This window comes from Theropithecus gelada, chromosome 20 (assembly GCF_003255815.1).
Source record: "Theropithecus gelada isolate Dixy chromosome 20, Tgel_1.0, whole genome shotgun sequence".
Taxonomy (NCBI): Eukaryota; Metazoa; Chordata; class Mammalia; order Primates; family Cercopithecidae; genus Theropithecus; species Theropithecus gelada.
The window spans coordinates 14,277,551-14,290,542 of record NC_037688.1 but is presented as its reverse complement, the minus strand read 5'-3'; the positions used below and the strand labels follow the sequence as shown (position 1 = coordinate 14,290,542).

The following is a 12,992-nucleotide window of genomic DNA, read 5'->3' as shown; positions in this document are numbered from 1 at the left end:
AAAAAAAAAAAAAAAAAAAAAAAAAAGACTAAAAATGAATGTAGCTGCAAACCCTCCCTCTTTTTGCCACTGGGTGTAAGGCAGTGCCGTGGAATTGCTTTGGCTGGTGCCTAACTCAGGAGGTGTTTGTTGTCCTGGGAGACTTAGTTAACTCTGCTGACCAAGTCAATAGATTATTCTTTTAGCATGAAAGTAAGGAGCTGCCTTTCCCCAGTTTCTATGGCTTTAAATATTTAGCAGTTACTTTGTAGGTGGTAATGGGAATTCCTGCAGTGTTAGCTACTTCATGGATTCATACATTTTCCATCTTTGTAATTTAAAAAAGTCTTTATACTTAATTCCTACATTCCTACTACCATCATTGTTTACATTTTACTTTGATATGTTAGAAGTTACAGTGTCATAAATCTGCTTCATTGGTTGGTCTTTCAGTGATCTAGTAATGGTGAGAATTAAAATAGTTGGTGGGCAGTTTATTTAAATTATAAGCCCAGTAAGTATCATTTAAAAATTATTGGGCTAGACATGGCACATTTCTAAGTCTGCTTTTTGAAAGAAACTTTGAAAACATACTTTTTAAAGAAAGCATGTAATTCTTTTTTTTAAAAAAAGAGGCTCGGCCGGACGTGGTGGCTCACGTCTATAATCCCAGCTACTGGGGAGGCTGAGGCAGAGAATTGCTTAAACCTGGGAAATGAAGGTTGCAGTGAGCCGAGGTCGCACCACTGCACTCTAGCCTGGGCGACAGGGTGAGACACCATCTCAAAAAAAAAAAAGCCTCCCTCCCCCCTCAAAAAGGGGACAAATGGCCAAAGATAACTCTTAAGATTTTTTTGTCTTATTTTTTTAAATTTTAATTTTTTTCCTCATGCTTGTTTCCTGAAGATTTTGTTGTGTTTAACTGCTTCTTTTAACAGTTTTCTTTTTATGTATTTGAGTACATACCTTCATAAATTGAGATATTTTAGACATATAGACATATAGTTTTTAAAAAAACTGATGTATTATGAACATTTTCCTATGCTAGCATCAGTTCTTCTAAGCCATTTTAATACTTTCAGGATAAAAATGTCTTCAGATAGCTGTACCATGATTTAATAAACCACATCTCACAGTGGGTTATTTAGATGATATTCGGTTGTTTGCTATTTCACATTTTTACATATTTTTTATCATGTATTAGTTTGATAAAATTAGTTATATCTTGCTTTTTTTATTTATCTAATACTGTCTTCCCATAATTGACCTTCAGAACTGTTATATATACAAATATAATAGTGTAATATGTAGTTGTATAATATAAATAAATGTAATTAATGAGTATATAATTTTACATTATATAAGTTTACAACCTAACTGTTCTTCTGCTGGACATTTTGTTCATTTTCATATTTTCTCTTTTATAATTTCATGGATAGACATCTTTTTGCATAAAGCTTTTCCATTTCTGATGAGTTTCTCAGGAAAGATGACTGGCAGTGGAGCACCTAGGCAGACGAGGATGTGCCTTGTTTAGAGTAATGAGATACATCTGTGTATTTCCTTTCTGAAAAATATTGCAGTTCACCATCACCAACAGTGAAGAGCTTCTGCTGCATACTGCGCCTTCATCACTAGCAAGTTCATGTTCACTTTTACCGTGTATTTTACTCTCTTTCTTTCTAAGTTATTTGGCAACATCTGGTTATCCATGGCTAGCTTGGTCATCTTTATGCAGCTTCGTTACCTGTTTCATGAGGTGCAGCGTCGAATTCGTCGGCACAAGAACTATCTGCGTGTGGTTGGGAACATGGAGGCCAGGTGAGGAAACATAAGTTGATGTTGCCTAAGTTTACTCATTTTAGCTTTTTAATAACAACAGATTCCAGAGTATGTCAGAATGTATGTTTGTAAACTGCTAACAGTGGTGGAGAGGAGAGGCTCTGGAGTCAGACTGCCCGGGTGTGAATCACCGCTTAGGTGCTGGGTGATTTGGGGCAGTTTACTTCATCTCTAAATTAGGGATGAAAACAGAACCTTCTGCCTGAACCTTTGGGAGAATTTGGTGAGATAATTCGTGTATTTAGAATAGTACTGGGCACGTAGTGCTCAGTATTAGGCTCTTATTCGTCATGATTTTATTGTCATTATTATCAAATAGACGCTTCATTGGGCTTCTGTCCTGCTCATTTCGTGAAAGTGGGTCTCAATTATTCTCTGCATATGCATGTTTACACACACATACTTAACCTCATTGAAGGAGGCACTTTTTTGCCAAGCTGAGGCTAAACCATGCCTGGAGGTGCAAGATTAATGGGTATCCTCTTTGTGCCCAGGGGGACAGCCTGGATCACTTCTTTGTGGCCAGGGACACAGATTGGATCTCTGGGGGCCTTACTTCTCTGATTTGTCTGGATATGTTCTCCGAGGTCTTCACTAACAGCAGTCATTGTTATTATTACTATTTTGGAGATGTCGTCTCGCACTGTCACCAGGCTGGAATGCAGTGGCGCAATCTCGGCTCACTGCAACCTCTGCCTCCTGGGTTGAAGCAATTATCCTGCCTCAGCCTCCTGAGTAGCTGGGATTACAGACGCCCGCCACCACACCCGGCTAATTTTTGCGTTTTTAGTAGAGACAGGGTTTCACCATGTTGGTTAGGCTGGTCTTGAACTCCTGACCTCATGATCCTCCTGCCTCAGCCTCCCAAAGTGCTAGGATTACAGGTATGAGCCACCGCACTCGGCCTAGCAGCCATTATTTAGACAAAGTTCCTGTGCATAAGTTTCTCACTCACTTTTTAATGGGCTTTGAAGGTAAATTATATTTTTGATTATCAAGAGTGTTTTGCTGAACACGCTTTCTCTGTAACTGTGCTGTGATATAGGCGCAGTCTATCAAGTGGTGTGTAGTGTGTGTGTGGAACTGACCAAGGTTCCTGCTGGGCTTGTTTTGTTTCCACAGGTTTGCAGTTGCAACTCCAGAGGAGCTGGCTGTCAACAATGACGACTGTGCCATCTGTTGGGACTCCATGCAGGCTGCGCGGAAACTGCCCTGCGGACATCTTTTCCACAAGTAGGAGCTTTGTGAAGGGCCCTGTGGGACGGGTGTTCTGTCCAGGGTGTGTGGGTGCTTTTTGTACCCAGGCTTGAGGCTCATCCTAGTGGAGGAGTGGGGACATTACCTCCGCCTGGCCTTGCTGCTGGCACTGCGTGTTCTGGGAAGCTCTTGGGTGTCCTTCTTTGTTCCTTAGCCTCTTCCCTACATCATAGGACTGTTTCCCTCCCATAGTTTGCCATCTTAATTTCTGGGTATGGTAACTGTCTTCATATTTCTTCTCCATTTTAGCTCTGAAGTACAGCAAATATGTCTGTAAGATTTAAAAGAAAGGATTAACGGGGAGTCCTTATTTTCAGACAGCTTATTATCTAACTGGGAGAGAGAGAATATATAATTTTGCATTTTGTATATGCCCAAAAGAAGCCTAAAATCTCACCAGAGAAGTGGATTGAGATGGGTTGTAGACCAGGACCACTAAACAGCACAAAAGAGCTGTGTCTGTTATCAAGGATTACAAATAGTCTCTTCTGTAATCCTTCCAGATGGAAGTAGATCTAAGATGTCACTGGGGCTCTGTCTGTCTCACATAAATGACTGTGTGTATAAGTTTGATGTTTTGATGTTAATGGACCTTGAGGTATCTTTTGGCCTTTTGCATGTGTTTTCAATTTTGCATATTGGGAAAGTTCTGATCTTTGCATCTTTAATCTTCCTTTCTTTATTTTATAGTCTCAAAGGGTTTTTCTTCTTCTTTTTTATATAGGGCTTTGGAGCTAGAGTCTCAGTAACTCAACACATTGTTGACAGATTTTTTTTTTTTTTTTTAAATGTGCTGAGTGCTGTGTTAGGCTCTGGGGATAAAATGAAAATGACTAGTGTGGTCACTGCTTTCCTGTAGCTTACAGTCAAACGGAGGATTCAAACATGAATCAGAACCAGGCATATTTATGAATTTTAAAGTATCAATGAGATAAGTGCTTTAAAGCAAAGGAACATAGTTCTTGAGAGCTTGTAATGAAAAAATCCGACTCAAACTTGAAGGAAGTGACTCTTGAGGATAAGTAGGAGTTAAGTCAACAAAAGGAGGGATTAGGTGGTACTAGGTACTTGAGAGAGAGGGTGCATCTGTGCAGCAGGAAGAAATGGAAGAGACTAAAAGAGAAGCTGTGTGGCTGATCCCAGAGAGTAAAGGACAAGGGTGTCCGCTGAGGCAGAAGACACATAGGCAGGGTCTGGAGGACCATTGGGAGTGGTGAGATGCTGTTGAACATTAAGTAAGGATTGGCGGGTAAGATTTGCTGTTTGAAGAGATCCAGGGGGATTGGTTAGTAATGGCTGTAGTGGTTCAGGGGTAATCCTAGCACTTTGGGACACTGAGGCAGGTGGATCACCCAAGGTCAGGAGTTTGAAACCAGCCTGACCAACATGGTGAAACCCCACTTCTACTAAAAATACAAAAAAATTAGCTGGGCGTGGTGGCGGGTGCCTGTAATCCCAGCTACTTGGGAGGCTGAGGCAGGAGAATTGCTTCAACCTGGGAGGTGGAGGTTGCAGTAAGCTGAGGTCACGCCATTGTACTCCAGCCTGGGCAACAAGAACGAAACTCTGTCTCAAAAAAAAAAAAAAGAAATTGTAACTTGGACTCTGGTGGTAGAAGTAGAGTTAGTGAGAAGACAGATTTGAGGGGATCAGGAAGGATGTGGTGCTAGACCGGCCGAGGGAAAGTGAGGAATGAAAGAGGTGCCAGGGTTTCCCTAGTTGTGCGGGTTGGACAGTTGGGTGTAGAGCGGTGCACATTCGTTGAGGTTGGGAAGACCAGGGAATTTGCACACATTTCTCAAAATTATTTCAGTTAGCCCCTAAGGAGCTTGGAGGCTAGTTGGGAAGAATAAACTCAGAATAACTCTATTTTAGCTCAGAAATAATATCTTCAAGCATATGTTAGATTAATTCTATGATTTAATTTCTTTGAGGCAAAATTCAGATAATATACATTTAACCATTTTAAAATGTACAGTTCAGTGGCTGCTAATGTGTTCACAATGTTATGCAACCACCCTTCTCGCTAGTTTCAAAACCTTTTTATCACTCCACAATAGCGCCTCATAGTCACTAAGTAAGCACTCTTCATTCCTTCCTTCTCCATCGCCTGGCAACCACTAATCCACTTTCTGTCTCTATGGATTTACCTATTCTGGACATTTCATATAAAGGAATCATATAACGTGACTTTTTGTGACTGACGTCTTTCGCTTAGTATTTTTTGAGGTCATCCAAGTTGTAGCATGTATCAGTACTTCATTACTTTTTATGGGTGAATTTAAGTAATTTTATAAATTAAACAATTAGTTTATCCATTCATCCATTGGTGGACATTTGGGTTGTTTCCACATTTTGACTATTGTGAATAATGCTGGTAGGAACATGTGCTTGTGAGAAGTATCTGTTTGAGGACTTGTTCCCACTTCTTTTGGGTATATGCCTAGGAGTGGAATTTCTGGATCACGTGATAATTCTGTTTAACTTTTGAGGAAATGCCAAACTGTTTTCTACAGCAGCTGTACCACTTGATATTCCCACCAACAATACCTGAGGGGTCTAGTTTCTTCATACATCTTGCCAACACTTGTCATTTTCTATTTTTGTTATTATAGCCATTCTTGTGGGTGTGAAGTGTTATCTCATTATGGTGAATTTTGTTTTGTTTTTTAGTAATAATTCTTAAATATAGTTTTTTTATTCTGGTAAAATATAACAAAAAATTTACTGTTAGCTATTTTTAAGTATATGGTCTGGTGGCATGGAGTATAGTCATATTGTTGTATAGCCTTCATCACCATCTATCTCCAGAACTTTTTCATCTTATGAAACTGAAATTGTCTCCAGTATACAGAAAGTCCCTCTCTGTTTCTTCTGAAGCCCTTGGCAACCACCATTCTATATTTTGTCTCTATGAATTACTCTAGATACCTCTGTTGGCTTTGGGTTTAGTTTGCGATTTTTCTGGTTCTATAGGCATAAAGTTAGGTTTTTGACTTGAGAGCTTTCTTCTTTTTAGGCATTTTCTGCTACAAATTGGCCTCTGAGCATTGCTTCCACTGCATCTCATAAGTTTGGATACGTTGTGGTTTTGTTTTCATTTGTCTCAAAGTGTCTCATTTCCCAGAGTGATTTCTTCTTTACTCAGTGGTTGCTTAAGAGTTAGGATTTAATTTTAAAACACTTATCTGCCTCGGGTTGAGTGAACAAATAGTTGTTAGGATGTGCTCTTGGTTGGCTTTACTTTGTAGCTTTGGGAATGATTGTGTGCTGAGAATCTAAGGCAAATTCATTTTAATTTGTGATAAAGGTAATGCCTATATTCTTGCAGACACAATAGCTAGATAATTTGTGGCTATAGAGGATATGTTTACAACATTTCAGAGTCCAGTGAGTAGATCCGTTTTCTCTCTAAAGTTTGATTTCTCTCAGTTAAGGAACTCTAGCATTTTTTTTAAAACAGAAAACTGTATCTAACTAGTTGTACTCACCTTGGAGTTTTTAGGCTGTTATATTTAATGTGGGAGGATTTTGCACTCTGTGGAATAAATTTAGATTTGCTTATAAAAAGTATGTCACAGTGTAGCGTTATTGGAAGGCAAGGATCTTGCATACTTTTGTAATCCCCCGCAAGGCTAATGTTATTCTACTAGTGGTGTGATTTCAGGGTGTCACTAGGAGAAGTGGACTTAAAAAAAATCACTTATTTGACTAAATTATCACAGACAAATTATAGGTATTTAATTATTGCAAAATATGATAGAGTTGGGTATATACATACAGACAGATGACATTATTTTGGAACACGACTGTCACACACTCTCATGACATGGAGTGAGTAAGAAGTAGCTCTATCTTGGCCTCTAGGAAACTCCTGTTACTTATGTACCATTTGGTTGCTGGAGACTCTGAGGATTATCGTATTATGGTGAGGTTTTCCTTTATAACTTTATATCTACACATGTTCATAGATATTTAAAAGAAGATACAGCATTTTTATTGAGTGCCTACTTGCGCCCTTAGAGAAAGGTAACAAATTCTCATAAAATGGGAGGGACCTTGGAGATTAATTCATCCAGCCATCTCATTCTTTAGTGGAGAGGACTAGTCAAGAGAGGCTGAGGGTTTGCCTGGATCACACAGCTAGTTAGAGGGAGAATTGGGACTGATCTCACATTTTCTGCTTCTTACTCTAGTATCCTTTCCTTTAATGGACACCTCAAGTATTTACTGAGTGTCTACCATAATTAAGGCATTATCATCTCCTGAGAGAGGGCAAAAGAAGCTTCAGCCTTGTTGGGAAAGCAGCATGCAAAGAGAAGAGGGTGGAGGAGGTTGAGGTGGTGAATGGAGAGGAGAAGTTACAGGTGAGCCAGGGGAACGGGGAGGTAAGGACCTGTAGGGCTGTCATGCTTAAGGAAAAAGCAGATGGGAGGTCTTAGCAAGTTTGGTGCCAGATAAGTGAGTTGGAAGGAGAGGAGCTTGAGTGAATGAGTGAGATTTTTGACATCAAGATTTTGAAGACAAGGCCAAGGCTATGACTGTGCTAGTGGTAGCTAAAGCAGAGTGAAAGATGTGAGCGTCAGAGTGGAGGACTCAAGGATATGAGAGGCCAGGGTGTTGGATGATTCAGCCACATGGATTTTGAAGTAGCCAAATAGAATTGGATGAGAAGATGGTGAGCCATGCTAGGAAGTCCCATTGAAAAGGGGTCACAACCAGGAGCTTGGTAGATGACTTCATATGGTAAAGAATTCATGTTCCCAGCAGGACACGCTGGAAGTGTATTAAAGTGAAGTAGGGCAAAGAGGTAATGTCCATAAATGCTTCTCAACACTTAAATCTCACTAGTGGTGGAGAGAAAATCAAATTGGAGCACATTTGATAGATCCAGAGTACTTCTGGGTGAATTCTCACAAAGTATGCTAAGGAACAATCGAGGATGCTGACGTATGTTCTTTTGGACTTTTTGGTAGCTCCTGTCTTCGTTCCTGGCTAGAACAAGACACCTCCTGTCCAACATGCAGAATGTCTCTTAATATTGCCGACAATAATCGTGTCAGGGAAGACCATCAAGGAGAGAATTTGGATGAGAATTTGGTTCCTGTAGCAGCAGCCGAAGGGAGACCTCGCTTAAACCAACACAATCACTTCTTCCATTTCGATGGTTAGTTGGTTTCAACCTCTAAAACTATACCTAAGGGATGTTCTCCCCTAGGCAGATACTATTTTAATTATAAATTGCCCTGTACAGACCAGTTTAATATTATACAGTCATGTGCCCCATAACGACATTTCAGTCCATGACAAACCGCATATACGGCAATGGTCCCATAAGATGATAATGGACCTAAAAAATTCCTGTGGCCTGGTATTTACTACAATTTTTATCATTATTTTAAAGTGTGCTCATACTTACATAGAAAAAAAATTTACTGTAAAGCAGCCTCAGGCAGGTCCTTCAGGAGGTTCCAGAATAAGGTATTGTTATTCTAGAAGATGACAGCTGCATGTGTGTTACTGCCCCTGAAGACCTTCCAGTGGTACAAGAGGTGGAGGTGGACCACAGTGATACTGATGCTCCTGACCTGTGTAGGCTTAGGCTAATGTGTGTGTTTGTATCTTAGTTTTTAGCCAAAAAAATTTAAAAAGTAAAATTAAAACTTTTAGAAATAGAAAAACTCTTGCAGAATAAAAAAGAAAATATTTTTAATAGCTGTACAGGGTGTTTGGATTTTAAGCTAAGTGTTACTGCAAGAGTCAAAAAGTTAAAAATTAAGTTTATGAAGTAAACTTATAGTAAGCTAAATTTAATTTATTGAAGAAAGAAACATTTTGTCATGAATTTAGTGTAGCCTAAGTGTACGGTGTTTATAAAGTCTACAGGAGCACACAGTAATGTCCTAGGCCTTCACATTTCACCACTCACTGACTCACCTAGAGCAGCCTTAATCCTGCAAGCTTCATTCCTGGTAAGTGCCCTATGCAGGTGTTTTGTTTTGTGTTTTTTTGTACCATATTTTTACTACATGTTTTCTATTAGATATGTTTAGATACACAAATACTTAGCACTGTGTTACAACTGCCTCCAGTACAGTAACATGCTGTACAGGATTGTAGCCTAGAGCAATAGACTATATCATATAGCCTGGGTGTATAGTAAGTTATACCATTTAGGTTTATGTAAATACACTCTATGATGTTTGCACAACGATGAAATCACCTAGCAACACATTTCTCAGAACGTGTCCCTGTTGTTAAGCTACGCATTGACTGTATTTCAATTTTAATTGAAAGCATTTAGGTGGGATGGATGGATAGACAGATGGATAGAGATAGAACAAACAGAGGGATGCCAGGCATTTTGCCCAATTCCATGTCAGTATGGGCAGGGTGGGGCAGGAGGGTGGAGAAGTAAAACTGAATCAACCATGCCTTCGAGCAGCACACTTAATTAGCTCAATAGTTAACCTTTCCTAATAATGTATTGCATTTGTGTAGCATTTAAGCATATAATGAAGGATCATTGAGAAGCCTTTCTAGTGAGTACCACAAGCAGAATCAGAGCTGGAACCCTGTTGCTTTGTCCATAAAATATAAATGTTCTGCCTCCCAGCAGTGTTAAAAGGAGTTGTAATGAAAACCACACTTAAAATTCTAAGGCTGTGACATATCAGGGTCTGGTTGATCATCCTTCCTTAATTCACATTAAGCTGCTGTTGATTTTCAACAGTCCAGTACCGCTAAATTCTGTGAGTTCATGTTTATAATTATTACTATAACACAAGTGTCCCTGGAATTTTGTTAGCAGTAGTGCTATTCACATCCCCAATTTGAGTTTCAAGAATGGGGTACGGTGGGGATGGTGTCATGTTGGTGAAATCCTTCAAAGAAAGGACCAGGGGGAGTAGAGTCATATCTTCCAAAAGAGTAGGTGGGGCTACTTGGCTGGCTGCGCCCAGAATGTTAGAGGGGTTTAGGGGGCCTGGTTTGGTGGCTGTGAATGAAGGGCTCTTCCAGGTAAAACTTCTGAAATATACTAGCAATATTGGAGATGAGACCTGGCTATCCAATCCATTATTTTATGAATTATGACTACTAAAACTTTAGTCAAAATAGATAAACTCAACTTTATTTCTCCCTAGTTAGTACATGAAATAAGTATCCATTTCTTAAATGGGTACATTTTGTTTGTACCCATCTCAAGACCTTTGAGATGGCCATTCCACTTGATTTTCTTTTTTTTTTTTTTTTTTTTTTTTGAGACGGAGTCTTACCCTGTCTCCAGGCTGGACTGCAGTGGTGCGATCTCAGCTCACTGCAACCTCCGATTCCCTGGTTCAAGCGATTCTCCTGCCTCAGCCACCCAAGTAGCTGGGATTATAGGCACGTGCCACCATGCCTGGCTAATTTTTGTATTTTTAGTAGAGACGGGGTTTCACCGTTCTGGCCAGGATGGTCTCTATCTCCTGACCTTGTGATCTGTCTGCCTTAGCCTCCCACAAGTGTTGGGATTACAGGTGTGAGCCATTGCGCCTGGCCACACTTGATTTTCTATTCCATGCATCAGAGTTTCTTTGTGAAGGAATGAAAAGCAGCCTTAAACGTGTAGCTTGATATTGGGTTGTTTTACAGCCTATTCTTGGTGCTGTTGTATCTTGGGCTCCTGTTTTCTTTGGGAAATAACAGAAGTAGCAGACTTTTTGGTGCTGTTAGTCTACAAGCCTGTGTTGTAGAATAGCATGATTTAAAAAGAATTTTGAATCAGAAAACCAAGGCTTTTAAGATTAAAGAAAAAATACTTCCTGAAAGTAAATGTGAAAATGCCTCCAAATGAATAGTCATTTGTGTAGCTCGTGAAAGAGAGGAGCCAAAGCTCATGTGTTATAGAAGCTTAGAGCCTTGAAAAGCTTCTTCATCTCCCAGGCTGAGCGCGTGAGGGTGCTGGGCTGGGCTGCATCCAGCCCCCCTGGAAAGCAGGATTGCTCAGCAGTGAAGGGTTCTAGGGCTTGCCTGTCTGGCTTCACATCTTGGCCATCATAGTTAAACTGTGTGATCTTGGACAAGTCCCCTAACTTCTGAGTGCCTCAGAGACCAAAGACCAAGGGTATTAGTGCTATATCTTTGAGAAGGATACTAGGAGAATGATAATAGGAGGTACCATGTGGGATGTAGTGAGGATTAAATGAGCTAGTCCACGTGGAACACTTGGCATGAGAGGCCTGCCATATAGGAAGCCCTCAGTGAACACCAGCCATTACAGCGGCTGCTGTGAGAGCAGATGATGGGGGAAGGAGTCAGGGCTCTGAAACTTATGCTGGATTCTTGTTTGTTTCAGGGTCTCGGATTGCGAGCTGGCTGCCAAGTTTTTCGGTTGAAGTGATGCACACCACCAACATTCTTGGCATTACACAGGCCAGCAACTCCCAGCTCAATGCAATGGTAAGGCCTGCTAGCTGCTTTAAGAGGATGACTAGGAATTAGGAGGGAAGGAACAGCTAGAGCGTGTGTGCTGGGTATATGACCTTGTTGGTCTTACTCTGCTCTGGCAGAATAGAAGGAATTTTAGGGGCTTCTTTTTATTTACTGGGACTGTTTACATTCCTGTGTTTTAAATTTTGAAACTTTCATTTTATTTCTTTGGCGGATAATCTAACCTTTTCTGAACACTACTAGGTTCACTCTGTTGTAATCTAGGCCTACCTTGGGACTCCTTTGATTTTAGCCAAAAAAAAAAAAAAATTTTTTTTTTTTTTTCTGGAGACAGGGTCTTCCTTCATTGCCCAGGCTGGAGTGCAGTGGTGCAGTCTTGGCTTACTGTACCTTCTACCTCCTGAGTTCAAGCAATTCTCCTGCCTCAGCCTCCCGAGTAGCTGGGATTATAGGCATGGACCACCATGCCTGGCTAATTTTTATAGAGACGAGGTTTCACCATGTTGACCAGGCTGGTCTCGAACTCCTGGCCTCAAGTGATCCGTCCGTCTTGGCCTCCCAGAATGCTCGGATTACAGACGTGAGCCACTGCATATAGCCTTTAGCCAAAATATTTTGGGGAATTATCGACTGGAGTGAACGATGTGCCTTGCATTAAAAATTTTATGAGGCTGGGCACTGTGGCTCACTCCTGTAATCCCAGAGCTTTGTGAGGCTGAGGCAGGCAGATGGCTTGATTGCCCAGGAGTTTGAGGCTGCAGTGAGCTATACTCACACCATTGCACTCCAGCTTGGGTGACAGAGTGAGACCCCATCTCTAAAAAAAGCAAAGAGACTGGGCATGGTGGCTCACGCCTGTAATCCCAGCACTTTGGGAGGCTGAGGCAGGTGGATCACATGAGGTCAGGAGTTCGAGACCAGCCTGGCCCATATAGTGAAACCCTGTCTCTACTAAAAATACAAAAATTTGCTGGGCATGTTGGCATGCACCTGTAATCCCAGCTACTTGGGAGGCTGAGGCAGGAGAATCGCTTGAACCCGGGAGATGGAGGTTGCAGTGAGCCGAGATCACACCATTACACTCCAGCCTGGGCAACAAGAGTGAAACTCTTGTCTCAAAAAAAAAAAAAAATTGTATGAGGCTCACCAAATGCATGTTTTTGTTCCCCATCTTTTCCTCGTTCGCCTCCAAAAATTGTGTGTGTGTGTGTGTGTGTGTATGCATGCACGTGTGTATGTGCCTTGAAATGTTGAGGTGTGTTGTTGGCTCAAGGATATTGTTTGAATACTTCAAGTTTCTTTGTATTTTTCCAAAGCAATGTGTTATTATTTTACAATGATGGAGAAACATGTGCAAACCAGTGCAAATCCAGTGCAAACCACCTTAGTCCTGCTTGGATTAGGGCCTCTGGCTGACCTGCATAAGCCCGGCCAGTGCTTTGGAAGGTCGTTGGTTTATTCATTAGTTAATCCTTATTGAC

The 12,992-nt window shown here is 40.8% G+C and overlaps 1 protein-coding gene across 3 annotated transcripts in view; it reads left to right on the top strand.

Moving 5' to 3' along the window:
- Positions 1 to 12,992, top strand: part of AMFR (autocrine motility factor receptor) — a 58,243-nt gene that overhangs the window by 22,065 nt on the left and 23,186 nt on the right. For 2 of the 3 annotated variants that reach the window (XM_025370625.1, XM_025370626.1), the window contains exons 7-10: positions 1,667 to 1,800; positions 2,944 to 3,054; positions 8,055 to 8,245; positions 11,417 to 11,520. In XM_025370625.1, the coding sequence (XP_025226410.1) occupies positions 1,667 to 1,800; positions 2,944 to 3,054; positions 8,055 to 8,245; positions 11,417 to 11,520 (540 nt within the window). Of the gene's footprint in view, positions 1 to 1,666; positions 1,801 to 2,943; positions 3,055 to 8,054; positions 8,246 to 8,574; positions 8,671 to 11,416; positions 11,521 to 12,992 lie in introns of all 3 variants that reach the window. The other variant, XM_025370624.1, reaches the window with a different exon arrangement.